The 14,990-nt window shown below is 41.5% G+C and overlaps 2 protein-coding genes across 2 annotated transcripts in view; one reads left to right on the top strand and one right to left on the bottom strand.

Annotated features, from left to right (window-relative positions):
* Positions 1-2,048: 2,048 nt before the first annotated feature.
* PSMC6 (proteasome (prosome, macropain) 26S subunit, ATPase, 6) lies at positions 2,049-14,984 on the bottom strand. The gene is made up of 14 exons (XM_010579784.1): positions 14,851-14,984; positions 14,037-14,116; positions 13,642-13,681; positions 13,378-13,430; positions 9,590-9,657; positions 9,031-9,145; positions 7,996-8,083; positions 7,777-7,838; positions 7,556-7,679; positions 7,135-7,196; positions 5,963-6,083; positions 5,792-5,872; positions 3,689-3,760; positions 2,049-2,541 (listed from the first exon to the last, which is right to left on the bottom strand). Exons 1-14 carry the CDS (start codon positions 14,975-14,977, stop codon positions 2,423-2,425), a joined length of 1,212 nt encoding a protein of 403 aa, XP_010578086.1. The 5' UTR covers positions 14,978-14,984; the 3' UTR covers positions 2,049-2,422.
* The window catches only part of ERO1L (ERO1-like (S. cerevisiae)), a 22,842-nt gene continuing 22,827 nt past the window's right edge, over positions 14,976-14,990 (top strand). Inside the window, exon 1 of the mRNA XM_010579861.1 lies at positions 14,976-14,988. Within this exon, the coding sequence (XP_010578163.1) occupies positions 14,976-14,988 (13 nt within the window). The remainder of the gene's footprint in view (positions 14,989-14,990) is intronic.

Here is a 14,990-nt window from a genome sequence, read left to right as displayed (position 1 = left end):
CCCCGAATTCGTTAATTAACTCCTCGCGACCCTAATTAGAACTTCTTCAACAGGGCCTTTTCCCTTCAACAGGCCCTTTTCCCGCCACAGGTTCGCAGCGATCAAGGCCCAGCTTCTCCGGTCGAGGCTCAGGTCTGAAGCGCCTCACGCCTCGGCCACCACAGCGCCTTGGGCACGCTGGCCGCCATGTCGCGGCCGTTAACGCTTCCCAAAATGTTCTTCTCGTCGCCTTCCCCTCGCCCTGCCATGGCTTGCGGTCTCTTTCTCCTCGCACACAGAGCGGACCGCTTCCATTTTGGCAAGCAGACACTCGTTTTATCCGTCCTCAGAAAGACGCTGACACTGCCTGCCTCAAATTTTAGCTGATGCCGCAAACGGGGTCATTTTCAAAGAGGTCCTCTCTGCATGTGGGAGATGCCCTCTGACACACCAGTCTTGGGGCAGGAACTTATTTTTCCTATTTTTGAGGTTCCCTGTCCCGTGCTCTGCTGGACTCTTAAGACACCACCCCAAACTATTTAAACACTTTGCTCATTTCCCCCTTGAGAAACTTTCGATGGCCACATTTCAGCAACCGTTCCTTCAGCACTGCAATTTCCTTTCAGCGAAAGAGAAAAAATGAAACGGCAAAGAAGAAAGCAACAGTAAAACTGCAGCTCCCACCTCCAGCTGGCATTGAGAATAGGAACAGGGACAGGTGTTGGTGTCCTTAGCTTAGGCCCAAACTTCAAAAATAAGCTATAACCATTCCCAGGGCTTCAGGAAACAGTTTGCCACCTTTTACCCTCCTCCACGGTAATGCCAGATGCTCAGCTCACTATTTACATCACTGTAGTGCTCAGAAACTTTTATTTAACTTTCTAATTGTTCCATGAACACTGGCTGTAGCAACCAGACCTAGCAGCTCTGTACGAGGTGCACTCAAACCAGTGTTCCGGTAAACTAAAACTGAGATTTGCGTCTTCTGACAGTCACGGTAGGAAGTTTTCATTACTAACCAGAAAAAAGGTCCATAACAACCATTAACCATAACATTAAAATATCGTTGCCTGTCCTGGTGTAACTGTTCTCCACCTTATGCTGCCTGGTTTTTTTCTCACAGCGATGGGGAAAGATAAAAACACACAGCTATTAAAACCGACAGGGAGATGCTGTTAAGCAGTGTGTTTCCTGGTAAATCTAGAGTTAATCTCATGTACTTGTCTGTCAGCTGAGCATGCCCAGAGTAATCCAATTAGGATAATTAGAAGTACAGTCTAGTACAGTACTGTTCCAGTCCAACATTCAGGTAAGTTGCACAGTGCAGTTGGTCAGTCTGCATGCACAGCCCTGGGGGTGGAACTGATCAGAAAGCAAAAAAAAAGCATAGTGAACAGATGCCCTTAAGAACACCAACACCTTAGCCTCTACGTTTTTACTTTTTTCTGTGGTTACTCAAACAGCTGCAGCAGACAGCTCATAGGAACACAAAGGCAACCCCCATACAGCAAAATTCCAACCTGGTAAGGTGCAAGCAAAGCTCTGTTCAGAGCTCCAGAAGTTTTAGGTACACCACTTTGCATGTCTAAAGCGGCACAGGTTCAAAGTATGTTGGACAGTTCCTGGCTACAGAGCAGCTGAAAGGGGAACTTGGAAAGGAAATCCATCTCGCATATTTCCCCCACTACCCCAAAAGCTGTAATCAAAACTTTTATATATCAAACTGCTATCAGTTTCTGCACCTCCACTTAGATGCTTTTGTCTATAAGCTGGCATTCAGCATAGGAGTTATCCTAGCAGAAGGGAAGATGGCAAACATTTTAAAAGACTTGTTTACTTCTTGCATTCTGAGGAATTAAATGCTAGCTAAATCCTCTTCCCGGACTTCAGCAGTGAAGGAATACATAAATACCACTTGCCCTCCTCTGCCCGAGGGAAGGGTTGCCTCCATTTGGTATGTAAGGCATAGGACTCCAATACAATCCTTACACCAGAGAAAAGTTGCTCTTTGAATGTTGAAGACACAGAACTCGACTCTCTTCAAGAGTTACAGAGAAGGTACACCAGGATAAGCAGATTTAAACAAGTTTTATTCATAAACTGTTTGGGGAAAGGAAATATACCGATATAAAAAAAGTCAAGAAATGAACTGACTTTCTTAAAGTCTGCTAAACCATTCAGGCACATTTGTAAATTCACACCGTAATTGCTAAGAGAACACATCTCCACACATTTTACTTAACCTGGGCTGTAATGAATATTGTATTTCAGAACTGTACAGGAAACACACTTCTGTAGCCAACTTGCAACTAGTGATACCAAATTACTAGCTACATGTTACACAAACAGCTTACAATAATAATCAAGAGGTACATTACTTCTCTCTTTTTATACAATTAACCCAGTATGACATGTGCAGTCAATCACAAATTGTATGGTTAATTTAAACAGGTTTGTAGTCAAGCTTGGACTCCAGCTTCTTAGAATCAGCCACTTTTCTAACAGCTTTCATGAAGTCTTCCTGAACTACAAAGTCATGATCGGCACGGATCGCAAACATACCTGTGAAGAATAATTTAACAGCAATAAGTGGTTGCTTCTTGCAGCAACAGTACAGAGAAGACAGTACATAAAGATTCGCTCAAGTTAAAGTGAGAACAGATCCAAGTTACACTATCTGCATGTAGACTTTCACATGCAGGTCTTGAGTGTTGGGAAGAGGAATAAACTTCAGTGAGGTCCCCTTTCTGAACTAGGTGATCACTAAGAAGAAAAGTATAACTTGCTTTAAACTGTGAGTGTGTATTTACTGTGTTACTCAGCCTTCCAATGTAGGCAAGCCCTAAGCATACAATGAAATTATAATGTGGAAAACGCATAAAATAGTATTAACTATTTTATCACCCAGGTACTAAGAGACTCGGATTCTCCGCAAAAAGGAGAAAAATGGGTACCATCGCTGTTTCTGGAATGCATCTAGTTCTTATGAGACAGTACAACATATGCCATGATACTCAGCCAACAAGTGGTTAGAGGCCAGCTCCAGGTCAGAAATGGTATGGCTGGTTTTTATCTCCCATCATGCTGAACCTGAACTACAGAGATCTTTTATACCACACGTCACAAATCCACATAACTCTCTGCAGATCCAGCTTGTGTACGGCAGGGGATACTAGCAGGCGCAATGTCACATGAATGCAGTGCTACTGCTCCGAACTGGCAGCAGATCTGCACGCATCAGCTGGACTGTTGGTATGCCTAGCTGGGTTATCTGCAGACCTGATAAGAGACTTGTCTGTAACCTTAGAGGGAGCATGTAAAGAATCAAGTTCTGGGTGACTGTATAGGTCACAAGGAAACTTGGAAGAAAGAAAAGAGATTTTGTTCAAGTTGTTCCATCAGAGCTTCAGGGCATGTCACCATGCTGCTGCTTGTGCTTAACAGTCCAGACACACGTGACACACTGTGAAATATGCAACCGTTTTGGCATTTTGGTACTGTCCAGGTGCTAACATTCCATTAAGTAAATGCTACCTAGCCCTTAAGAATGGAATACAAAAAGTGAGCCATCAGTGAACAAGCACCGCGTTCCAGCAAAATATTTTTTACCTCCTCATTTTAATCCATTGACAGAAGTATCGGAGAAACAGCTCAAGTGTTTAGCATTAACCAAGACTTAGCATATCAAAGTTAAGAGTTAAGAAAATACCTGCTTCAGTACAGACATTTCTCAGGTCTGCTCCATTAAAGCCATCTGAAAGCTTCACAATTGCTTCATAATCTATTCATAAAACACAAATGTCAATTAGAAATAAATTCACACTTCCCATTATGGATGCCACCAAAATACGTATCTAGCTAACAAAGAAACACTTTACTGTGATTTCAGTGCAAATAGACAGCTGTCCATTAGACTGACAAATTAAATCAACTGAAATAATCAGCTATATTACCCCGTCATTAAAACAGAAATGTATTGCAGCCAAAAGCTCATATTATATAATTAAATGCCAAAGTTACTAACTTGTAGCTTTTCTTGCATTTCATGTTGATGCTTGTAACCACATCAAGGCAATGTTCTTATCATTTAAATGATGTAATAAAACCAGAAACTTATCTCCAAGTGATCATAACTCAGTCCCTTTCCACTCATAACAACTGCATCTACTAAAAGCATTTAATGTCTTGATATATTAAGCCTCGTATTTTATGCACATATATTTACTAAAAAAGTGGCTATGGTTATAGTTTCTAGAATCAATCTCTAAAACACTGCGTCTGTTGAGCCTCCAGCAAGTTCTGATTTTTGCAAGGCTGATTATTTAAAAAAAAAAAATAAAATCAACTTTTCTGCAAAACTTTTCAAAACAGTTTACCTTCTGTATGAAATTCAAAACATTTGAACTGAACGTTTTTATATTAAGAATCCAAAAACCCCTAGAGATTAGAAATTCTTCAACTGTATTTTAATTCCATGTAGCACAATGTCCTATAAACAAGTCTTCCAATAATTGGAAAGTCAAAAAAAACAAGCAGCGGACCAAGCAATGTTGAACATCACTGAAGACTCTGAACTTACAAACCTTGCAGACACCAATACTAGAGCAGGAGAATCTCACGCTGGAACCTGGAACAGGTCATTATCTTCGGATTTTAATGCAATTCACACCCCACCTTGCCAGTAAGTTCTAGCCTTCCTTTCAGGATCTCAAAGCTGAACATCATGGTCTTCCCACATCACGTTCGGAAATTTAGCTAGTACCCATCTGACATCTCACCCTGCTAAATGGTGTAAGGGAATGATCCTACCCTGCTTCCACTCCAGTGCCCAAAGATAGGAGAAAAAGGATGAAGTACTTCACCTCAGGTTCATGATTTGCTTTGGAGCTTCTTCTGTATCTTAGACTATAGTCACGTGCATGCACGTTTAAGCCAACATTAAGCAATCCTCAACCCTCTCACCCTCCCCCAGCTCATTCCTGCTCCCGAGTCACCCCCTCTGTTGAGCTGCAGCTGCTCGTGCAGCCAGATGGTGAACGAGATCGTTCCACTATCCATGGCTGGCTGCATGAATAGCTCATGTCAGCAAAGAGGCGGGGCGGGTCGCATGGGGCTGGGAACAAGCAGGCAAGGTCTGTGGGGCCTTACTGAAATAAAAGGCAGCCACCATCATTTTAAAGGCAAATCACAATTACAGTTTTCTTGAGGAAAGCTCTGAAGTGTCACAGTAAAACTAAGACTCTGGTCAGCTTAGAGTAACAGAGTCATTAAATAAACCTCCCCCATTTTATCTGATTGATACTTCTCCCCCTTACGCTCTGGAGAGAGCTCTCTCCACCACTAACCAAAGACAAGCTTTGTTTCAGACAACAAGGTTTTCATTACACCATCTCCGAACTCCAAAGTAAGTTTCTCCATGACTTTTAAAGATTCTTTACTGTTTTCAGACTTCTGCAGCAACAATTTCTCTTTCTTTGGGGGGACTAATGAAAATGCTGTTTACTTGCATTAAGGTATTCCTTTAGAAACAGGAAACTACCTGATGAGAACCATGCTGATCTTCCAGTTTACAACTATGCTCCAGGGGTTTATGTTCAGTTTTCCTTTTCAAAGGAAGACTTAGCAGCAGTTCAATCAGGATGCATTAAAAGAAGAAAAAAAAAAGAAAAAAAAAAAAAGAGAATTCCAAGAGAGGAAGTTGTGTGGCCAGTGTAAGGGTAGGAATTAGAAGGGCAGTCATCGTTAACAACTCACCCTCTTCACATTTTTACAAAGAGAAGTAGGAAGGATATCCAGGCAGCTTCCTACTTACCTATTTCACCGTGTTTAGTGATAGGACCTGCATGAATCTTCAAAATATCTAATCTGGCTTGTTCATTTGGTAGATCAATATCTAGAAAGAATTACAGCTTTAATAAAAGTGAAAAACCACAGCTCATATGGATAATACCCTCCTTCCAGCCACTGTGAAGCAGTAACTCACGGATTTTTCTATCCAGTCTTCCAGGCCGCAGAAGTGCAGGGTCCAGCGTGTCTGGTCTGTTAGTAGCCATGATCATTTTAACTCTGTGCAGAGTATCGAATCCATCCATCTGATTCAATAACTAATAGAAAACAGAAGTTTGTTTTTAAAAAACCCAAAACCTTCCTAGTGTGATCTATTGTACTTATTTTCTGCATAAGTATTTTCACCAAGATGTATGAGCAGTAAAGATAAATCAGAAAAAACCCTGCTACAAGCCTTTTAATGAAAGGCCACAGCCCCCTGCATATTCTATAAGCAATAAAGAAGAGCTTAAGAGAGACACTTGAAAATGCTTTGCTCAGAGAAAAAGATCTTGAGCAAAGCAGAACTCAAACGTGAAAGACTTGCCTAAAACAATAAGGCAATGAAAACAGCACAAGTACTAAAGGAGCCAATGGTTGGCTGACACATTTTGATTGTATTGCACTAAATCCAGGACATTTAAATTAGACTTGGAGAACAGCCTCTAGAATACTAATACACATGTACGGAGACATTTCATTGTGAAGATTCAAAGTACTTGCTCTTTGATGACAGTGATTTAATTCTTTATGTAAGGCAGACACATTCTTTTGAACCAGACAAACTGTTTGCAAACATAGGCCAACGAAGTTTCCCATTAGCTTCAGAATTCTTAATTGTCACCAGTGGTTTTAAAATTCCTTTCACACAACCCTGTTTACCAGAGCAATTAGTACAGAAACAAAGAAATACAACTACTTCTCCTCTTAGTTTTGAAAATCAAACTGTAACAGTTCTAAAATTGTATAGAGTAAGTGTCTTTGGGACTAAAGGAGGCAAGCTCCACTTTCCCTTCTTTAAGAAAGAGGGGCCCTCCAAACCTTCAAAGAAGATGCAGCAAGCAGCAGCAAAGCAAAGTCACAGTAAGAAGAGAAAATATCCCAAATAATTTCAGCAATTTTTCTTTCAATTAGTCTCCAAGTTGAATGCATGGCTGAGTTATCAGGATGTGCAGCTGCCTTTTGTAAAAGCAGCATCTAGTTCACTTTTAGCTTAAAATTATTAACTCAGAAAAAGTTCTACCAAGCCAGATCACAGTGTAACAATTCACATCTGTATTATTACTTAGCGTGGACTGTACAGTACGTAGTCAGGGATTAGACACTCACCTCCATCAGAGTCCTCTGAATTTCTCTATCAGCTGAGGTGCCTTCAGAAAAACGGCGACCACCTGCAGCATAGCAAACTCCTAAGTTACAGTACTTTATTTTTGCCTCCATATAATACTGAATCTGAAGACAATTAGGTATCCCTTTTAAACTGGGGGGAAGTAGGTGTGGTAAAAGAGTTAAACGGACACATTTTTAAAATGCTTTTTCATGTAGTCAAAAATATCCAAGCCAGATACGAACAGGTGTGGTTCTAAGCTAGCTCTAATAGCTCCAGGAGGAAGCTGAACCACTTGTCCCATTATGTTTCTTCTGAACAAACATGCATGCACACTCTCTTTGGAGAAGACAGACTGTGGCTTTATAGCCATTTTCAGCGTTAAAAGGAGACTCTAGCCATCCTCCAGGCCGTTAGCCTTACCAATAGCATCTATCTCATCCATGAAAATGATACATGGCTGATGATCTCTGGCATAATTGAACATCTCTCTGATCAGTCGAGCACTTTCACCAATGTACTTGTCCACTATTGAACTTGACACCACCTTTTGATAGACAAGAGACACGTGAATGAAGAGACTGGAGTGCAAACAGATTAAGCACGTGTGCATGTGCGCGAGTGCAAGAGTAAAATTACACTACCTTTAGGAAGTTGCAATCAAGCTGGCTAGCAACGGCTCTGGCCAAAAGTGTTTTCCCTGTACCTGGACAGACAAGAGATTGAAACTGTTTAACTAGTAACCCAACCTTGCATGCTAGCAACATTTAAAAACAAACAAACAAACAAAAAGAAACAAACAAGGCTACTGCCACAGTTTGAGAGCGATAACTAAGCATTCATTACCCTTTCAGGAGACTCACCAGGGGGGCCATAGAGCAAGCAGCCTTTTGGAGGTATAATTCCCACACGCTGGAATAATTCTGGGTTTGTAAGCGGCAATTCTATTACCTGTGAAGAGACAGATAAACAAAATGAGTCTCTGCATTTTAAAATAGATCAGCAATCCCAGGAAGCTAATGGTACACTTGCCAGGCTGTTTTCCAGATACCTGCATTCTTATTTATACGTGCAGCATATCTTGTATGAGAAACAGTTATGTAAGAAAATGTCAGATTGATCTAATGGAAAGATCCACAATCCTGCCCTTGTTGTTCAGACTTCAGCTCTGCAATGGCTTGTTTCTCTTGATGCTCTTTGCTCAAAACATGTTTTGCTGCGGTCGTAATACCACTACCCAAAGCGATTCTAGTAGTTTTTGTGCAAAATTCAAGTTTGACAACCAGCAAACCAATCCTATCTATGTCCTCCCACTTGACTTTATGGCACTCCCTCAGCCTAATGGGTCTCAGATCCTTCAAACCCTCTTCAGAGGATTTTCTTCATTTTAATCTCAATCCGAACTTCTGTAACAGTAGATAAGATATAACCAGTTTGCGAACTGGCCTTTGGTGATTAGAATAATCTTTCTCTGCTGCTGCAAGGTGTGTGCACAGCACACAAGCACTCTCTGTTACAGTCAGTTGGCTCACAGCAGCACGAGCTCGTCTTCAAACACCCGCATTCCTAGGCAGGCTTGCACAGCCTGCAGCACTGATGCCCAAACTAACAGGATTACTTCAGTATGAGTGCACCAGCACCCCGCAATCACAACGCTGTTTGTTACAAAGACAATTACAAAGCTGGAAAACATTTAAACAACACTTCAGAAGTTATCTTCTAGCATAGGAAAATGTGGTCTAAGTTAATGAAACATGGAAAGCGCTCATCTGATAGGATCCTTTAACAGTCTGTTTTATGACAGTTTAGGACAAACATCAGTAAGACATTTTTGTACTAAAAAACTTCACTCAGAACACATCCCACTATTTGGTAAGCATTTTTGAAATACTGGGTACCTCTCGCAGCTCTCTGATTTGTTCCGACAACCCTCCAATCTCAGAATATGAAACATCCCCTGGATCTTCGTGGGACATATTATAAACCAATGGATCCACTTCCCTTGGCAAATATCTGGAAAAAAGTTAAGAGTAGACATTTCTCACTGTGCAGACATATTTGTAAAGTTATTGCAATAAATTTTACAGCAACTATGAAAATTATTTCTTCTCTTCCCACCTTGATAACAAGACAAATGTTTGCTGAAAAAAACAGAATAAACCCCAAACCTAGCCAACTTTCTCAAGTTTTAAACTAAACAAAAGCTTCAAAAACTGCTGAAAATGCCAAGTTTTAACTGTTTTTTTTAAAGAAAACCAACTTCTTTTTAAATCATATATGATAGACACATAAGTCTTCCCTCAAAGTAATTGTCCTTCCTTAAGCCCTGCTTTGCAGAAAACATTTACAAAATATGACAGAACTGATTATTCAAATCTTTGTGTAACCTACTCGGATCACTTTTTTTTCCCTCCTTTACATGATGAGCAGAAGAGCAGTCGTAGAGCAGAAACCTACCTCATAATAGTCAGAGTGGTCATATCCAGAGCAACTCTTGTCCCCGGCTTCAGCTTACTTTTGTCAAGCTAGTCACAAAGAAGGTATTTCCATTAGAACCACACTCCAAAACAACGTCTGGTTTTAGCCAAGATGTTTACTGTAGTTTGCACTCTTTGCTCCATCACACACAAGAAGAAAACAAAGCCACTGAGCCTTGCCAAGCAGCTCATTTAGTAAACTCTGTGCCCCTGTCACCACTGGTTTTGGGAATGCTTAAACTTGTAAAAAGCTGGCCTGCTGTTTCATGGTAACATGAACTTCAGGAGAAGCGATCCAGGAGCTGGCCTAGACCAACGAACCTGTTGGTTGTCACAACTGGACACCAGCAAAACTAACAGACCACAATAATTTTTGTTAACGTTGAAATAGATCTTGAACAGCAAGTCATTAACTTACCTCTGCCACTTTTGAAAATAAATACTGTTTTCTAGATTGTAATTTTTTTTTCTTTTTTACTGCTGTCAATCTGACTGGATTAGTGAGAGATCTAATTCTCCCTTCTGTTCAACACAGCACAGACCCAGCTGTTTCAGAACAACTAAGCAATTCTCCTTTAAGGACACATAGAACAGCCTGCCCATTTGAATCCGAACTTGCCACCCTCCTACTCAACGGCATTCTCATTTCTGGACTGACAGAAAGGGCAAATAGATGCCCCTAACCTATTTTCTCCAAGCCTTCCATCATTTGCACATTTTCACATAAGTAGTTATATCCCATTTTCAAAGTCAGCCATTCTAGTTGTTACTCTTTTGCTGTCATTTACCTCAGATGCCCTACTCATCTGCCTCAGCAGTTTTTGTCTGTTTACTCCACTTTTATGAGATTTTTTAACACATTAGCAGTCCTATTCCAGTACCCCCTACTAAATTCTGCTGGGATTAAAACAACTAACTTGCATTTCTCACTTTGTTTTTAAGAAACCTGGTCTAGGAGAGCAGCCTCACCTCTCACACAACACAACCTTGAACAACAATCATAGAGATTACCTTGCCACTCTAATTTCTTCTCTTAAAAAAAAAAAAAAGGTACCCAATCCACATTTGAAGAATATGAAACCTAGTTACCTATTTATTCTGAGCTTTACTGACATGGCGTCTGAAAAACAGGGATTTCGACAACCGTTTGCAAGGACTGCCTGAAGGTTTCCATTGCTCCCGCTAGGGGGATTTATAAGGTCCCTTGCACACATGGGCTCTTCAGTCTCTGGTAGTGTTCAGGATCAAGCTGTCACCCCTCCTTCCTGGGGTCACTAATAAGACCTCTTTCCAGCTGCCTAATCTTAAGAAATCTGTAAAACCTTGAAATTCTATCAGATTCAACACTGGCCAATAGATTTATGTTATTCTGCAGTGGGAAGAAAACAAAGAGAAACACCTGACCTTGAATTCTTTAGGAAATGCACTTTAGATAGGGAAGTAATTTTGTTTCAATTTAAACAGGGTCACAGCACAGCCACAAGGACTTTGATCAAAAACTAATTCTACTCCATGAAACACTCCATGGGAAATGATTTGCCTTGATATTTTGACATTTTGAAAACAATCATGGATATGTTTGTTTAGTCTCTGGTATCAAGGATCTTTTAAGATCGAAGAGTGCTTTTACTGAAGAATAAACTTGAAATGTGTATGTGTTGCAATGCCAGGCTCATCCAAGCACAACCTCTTCCTTAGCATTTATCTCTGTTTCAACGCAGAACCTCAAGACTACCTCATGTGCTCCAAAGTGGAATTAAGCATACTTATGTTCCAGAAAAGTACTTTGTTCATTCTGGTGAAAGGAAATAGCGAGTTTGCACCACAACATCTTGAAAGGTATGAAGCTTAAAGTTATGTATTTAAAGAGCATTTCAATACTACCAATTCTTGCAGATGTTTCATGCAACCAAAAACATATCTCATTGGTACACTCGAGGAAAGTCAAGGATATCTGTATATATACTACAAGAACTAACACACTTACTGGTACCCACGTTTCTCAAATAGTTTGTCTCTAAAAGGAAGAGAAAAGGTCCATCCTTACTGAGAAATACACAATCCACTGACAGTCAATGGCATAGGAAAATACTTATTGCATGAGTTTTGCTCCCTGCTTACTGCTAAGTGTTGTTAATTGTGGGCCTTTACCAGGAATTCCTCTGACACCTAGAAACCCCCCCTCTGCCCCTCTTTTTAAATTCTTCAAAGTATACAGTAGGCTCCCCGCTCTGCCACTTGCTTGCTGCCCCTCAGCTCCTACGGCCACCACAGCACCATTTTGGCTGAATCATCTAAATAGAGTTGGTTAACTTTTGTATGTTGGAGTTCTATTACATTGTTCTTCAATTTAACTTCCATGTACAAACCTTAAGCTAATCCAGAGATTCTGGGTACCGCAAAACATATGCGCATTAGTCTTGCAAACACATTTTTTTTCTTTACATAGAACCAGTAAGAGTTCAAAATTCTGCCAAGATCGACAGTTTCTCTTCAGAAAGACAAAGAAAAGCACCTCTAACATCAATACTACACCTGCGCTCCTTTTACTGAAGGAATTTCTATTTTTTACAACTTCCATAATATAGGAGAACATGCTACAATCATGATGTGTTAAAAGCTCAACTGCAGTTACCTTTCTCCACCATAAAGGAATCGGTTCAAGATGCACTGAGAGGTCACAGCTGTTAAAAGATCTTACACTTACTTGTGCATTAAAATAACTACATAAAATGCTGCTGCCTTCTCAGTATACATGATCCTTCCCTGGGATCGCTGTTCTCTGTTCAGAGACACCTTAGTGTCTAACATTTCATACATATTCTTCTTTGCTTCCACTTCTCAAAGTCAGGGAGGAGTGTAATAAAATCTAACTAGAGATTCACTTTTGCTCCCCCAACAGCTCTGCAGTTGCAGAACACTTGCACTAAGTATTGTGGTTCCTACTTAATGGGCAGCATTGGTGAGGAACAGCTGATCTACGGGTGTTAATTACTGTAAGTGGGTCACATTCAGTGCTCAATTAACCAACAAGCATTTTTTTAAACCATGCCTGCACTACATCCCTTATACTTTTGTATAAAAATAAAAAGCAAAGAGTACCTCTAAGTGATTCTTGCTGACTACAGAAGATGGATTAAGCTGGAAGCAAGGTTTTGTATTAAAGTGTCTTTACTTCTACAGAATGTGCTGTAGATCAAAAAGCTGTTGTCCTGTGGACTAGAAGTGCCACAGCTTTTTTTAACATCATTAAGGACAACTAAAAATCCCTCAAAGTGTTTAGAACAGGGGCCTTGCCCCCCATAATTATTTAGTGGAGTGGAGTGCAAAAGCATTAGAAAAAAATACGTGAAGAGCTACATAAAACACATAGTTACATAACATCAAATCTAAAGCTCAGCTCTATGACAGTAATGGTCATACGCCGTGCTCACAACATAGCAACAGGGACCTTACGCAATTGATAAATTTTCATAGTGATTAATTTTTAGAGAGTTCAAAATCCAGCAGAAAGACAGAGCTTCAACTCAGTGAAAAGAATAAAACACATGCAAGGTTCCACGAATGCTGTGGACTGCTTTGCTTTACTAGGAAGTTACACTACTAGCAGCTACAAAGAGGGAGGGCAAGCAGATACCAGTATAAAATAGATACATACACCTTAAAGAAGAAAATACATAATCCCACTAAGGACCCAGTTTATGAAAAGCAATTCTAATATTCAAGACCAAAGCAAAATTTTAATGAATATTCATATAGATCAGCTACCTGACGACGACAGCCAACCACATATCTTGGTCCATTTGTAGCCTTCACAATGACTGGCGAGAGAAGATCAAAGAAAAACATCAAAATTTACTTGATTCGCTGCTCTGAATTACGCTTCTGAACTATCCAGTATATTACATTCTTCTGCCAATACTCAGATCACCAATACTCGTAATTCTTTACTCCTCCAAATCTCTAGCTGGATTTTAACTACAAAAGCTTATTTTCACGATCTCAAAGAACATAACAGTCCAGCGTACTTACATTTCTCTTCTGTTAGCTGCTTAAGAACCTCGCCAACAATCTGCAAAAGAATAAACGCAGTATTAGCCTACAGATAAATTACCATTGCAAAACAACATTCAACGTGTTTCAGCACATGGAAGATGACTGTCAACTCTGAAATTCTTTCTCTTGCTTCACACCACTTGCCAGTACTTTTATTTCTTTAACACATCCCTGTTAACCAGGACAAACACAGGAAACCTCTCTAACCCCTACGTTCAGTGTCTCTGTCCCTGACGGTACAGCTCCTCTGTTAGCTATACCGTTCCCACTTAGTCTTTCTTGATACCAAAAACGGACTTAAACGCTACTTCCAGGCAAGTTTATTGTCAACCACCACCGCAGGATGCTATGACCTTGTTTCTCTTACGTACCTGCCCGACACTCTGCAAGGCCTTGAGATCATTTTCTGACTTTTCATATTGCTTGGTGAGCTCTTTCAGCTGTTCCCTTACTAGAAAAAGGAAAGGGACACAGGATTTTGCTGACATTCAATCCAACAGTAACTCGTGACCAGGCCCTTTTACAGCAGAACAGCAGCAGGTAGAGCTATATTGTGGGGGATCTGCACACCCAGTAAGCCTCCCTTCTGCGAGCACAGTGGAGCCCCTGCTCAGCAACTCCAGGGCCTGCCCATCCTCAACACAGCAGTGTCGCTTATTAGCGAAAAATCTCTGCAGAAGGCGTCTAAAGACCCAGTCTAGAACGTAAAAAGCTCAAATTCAAAGGCACCGGTGCTTCTGCATGGCACTGACTTTTGTACGGGGGGACATGCTACTGCCAGGACAGATGTAAGAGAGGACGTTTGCATCAGGAAAATAAAAGCTGACAGAAGAACCTTACGGGAGGGGGGGGGAAGGCTGAGGAAAGAGAACAGCCCGGCTCGATCTGGGGGCGACAGGGCCTGACCCTCCCGCCCACCCCAACGCAAGGGGGGTCCCCAGGGCTGCCCGGCGGGGCCCTCCTAAGGGGAAAAGAAAACAGTCACGGCGACCGGCAGCGCTCCGACAGGGCCCCTGCCCGCCGTCCCTCCCCTCAGCCCGGCCGCTGCCCCGCGGGGCCCGGCTAGGCCCGGCCCATGACGAAGCGCCGGCAACGGCTCGACGGCCACCGGCTTCCCTCAGGGTTTCCCCGGTGCTCTTAACAGCGGCGATCCCCACAGCGATCACCCCCGGAGTAGACGCTCACACTCCTTGAGGCGACCGTCGATCTCTTTATGCTCCAGCAGCTTCTTGCGGTAATCCTGCAGCGCCTTGTCTCTCGGGTCCGCCATGATGAGCAGCCGCCGCTCATAGGGAATGCCGGGAAGGGCCATGGCCGCCGGGGGC

Source organism: Haliaeetus leucocephalus, unplaced genomic scaffold (assembly GCF_000737465.1).
Source record: "Haliaeetus leucocephalus isolate CR32 unplaced genomic scaffold, Haliaeetus_leucocephalus-4.0 Scaffold678, whole genome shotgun sequence".
Taxonomy (NCBI): domain Eukaryota; kingdom Metazoa; phylum Chordata; class Aves; order Accipitriformes; family Accipitridae; genus Haliaeetus; species Haliaeetus leucocephalus.
Note: the sequence above shows the minus strand (reverse complement) of the source record. Positions and strands in the feature narration are given on the sequence as shown.

Coding starts and splice junctions, on each gene's coding strand:
- PSMC6 (XM_010579784.1), bottom strand. CDS start 14,977: ATGGCCCTTCCCGGCATTCCCTATGAGCGGCGGCTGCTCATCATGGCG. Junction 8,084..9,030: donor AAATCAGAGAGCTGCGAGAG/GTACCCAGTATT, acceptor GTCTCTTCACAG/GTAATAGAATTGCCGCTTAC. Junction 7,839..7,995: donor CTTGCTCTATGGCCCCCCTG/GTGAGTCTCCTG, acceptor TTGTCTGTCCAG/GTACAGGGAAAACACTTTTG.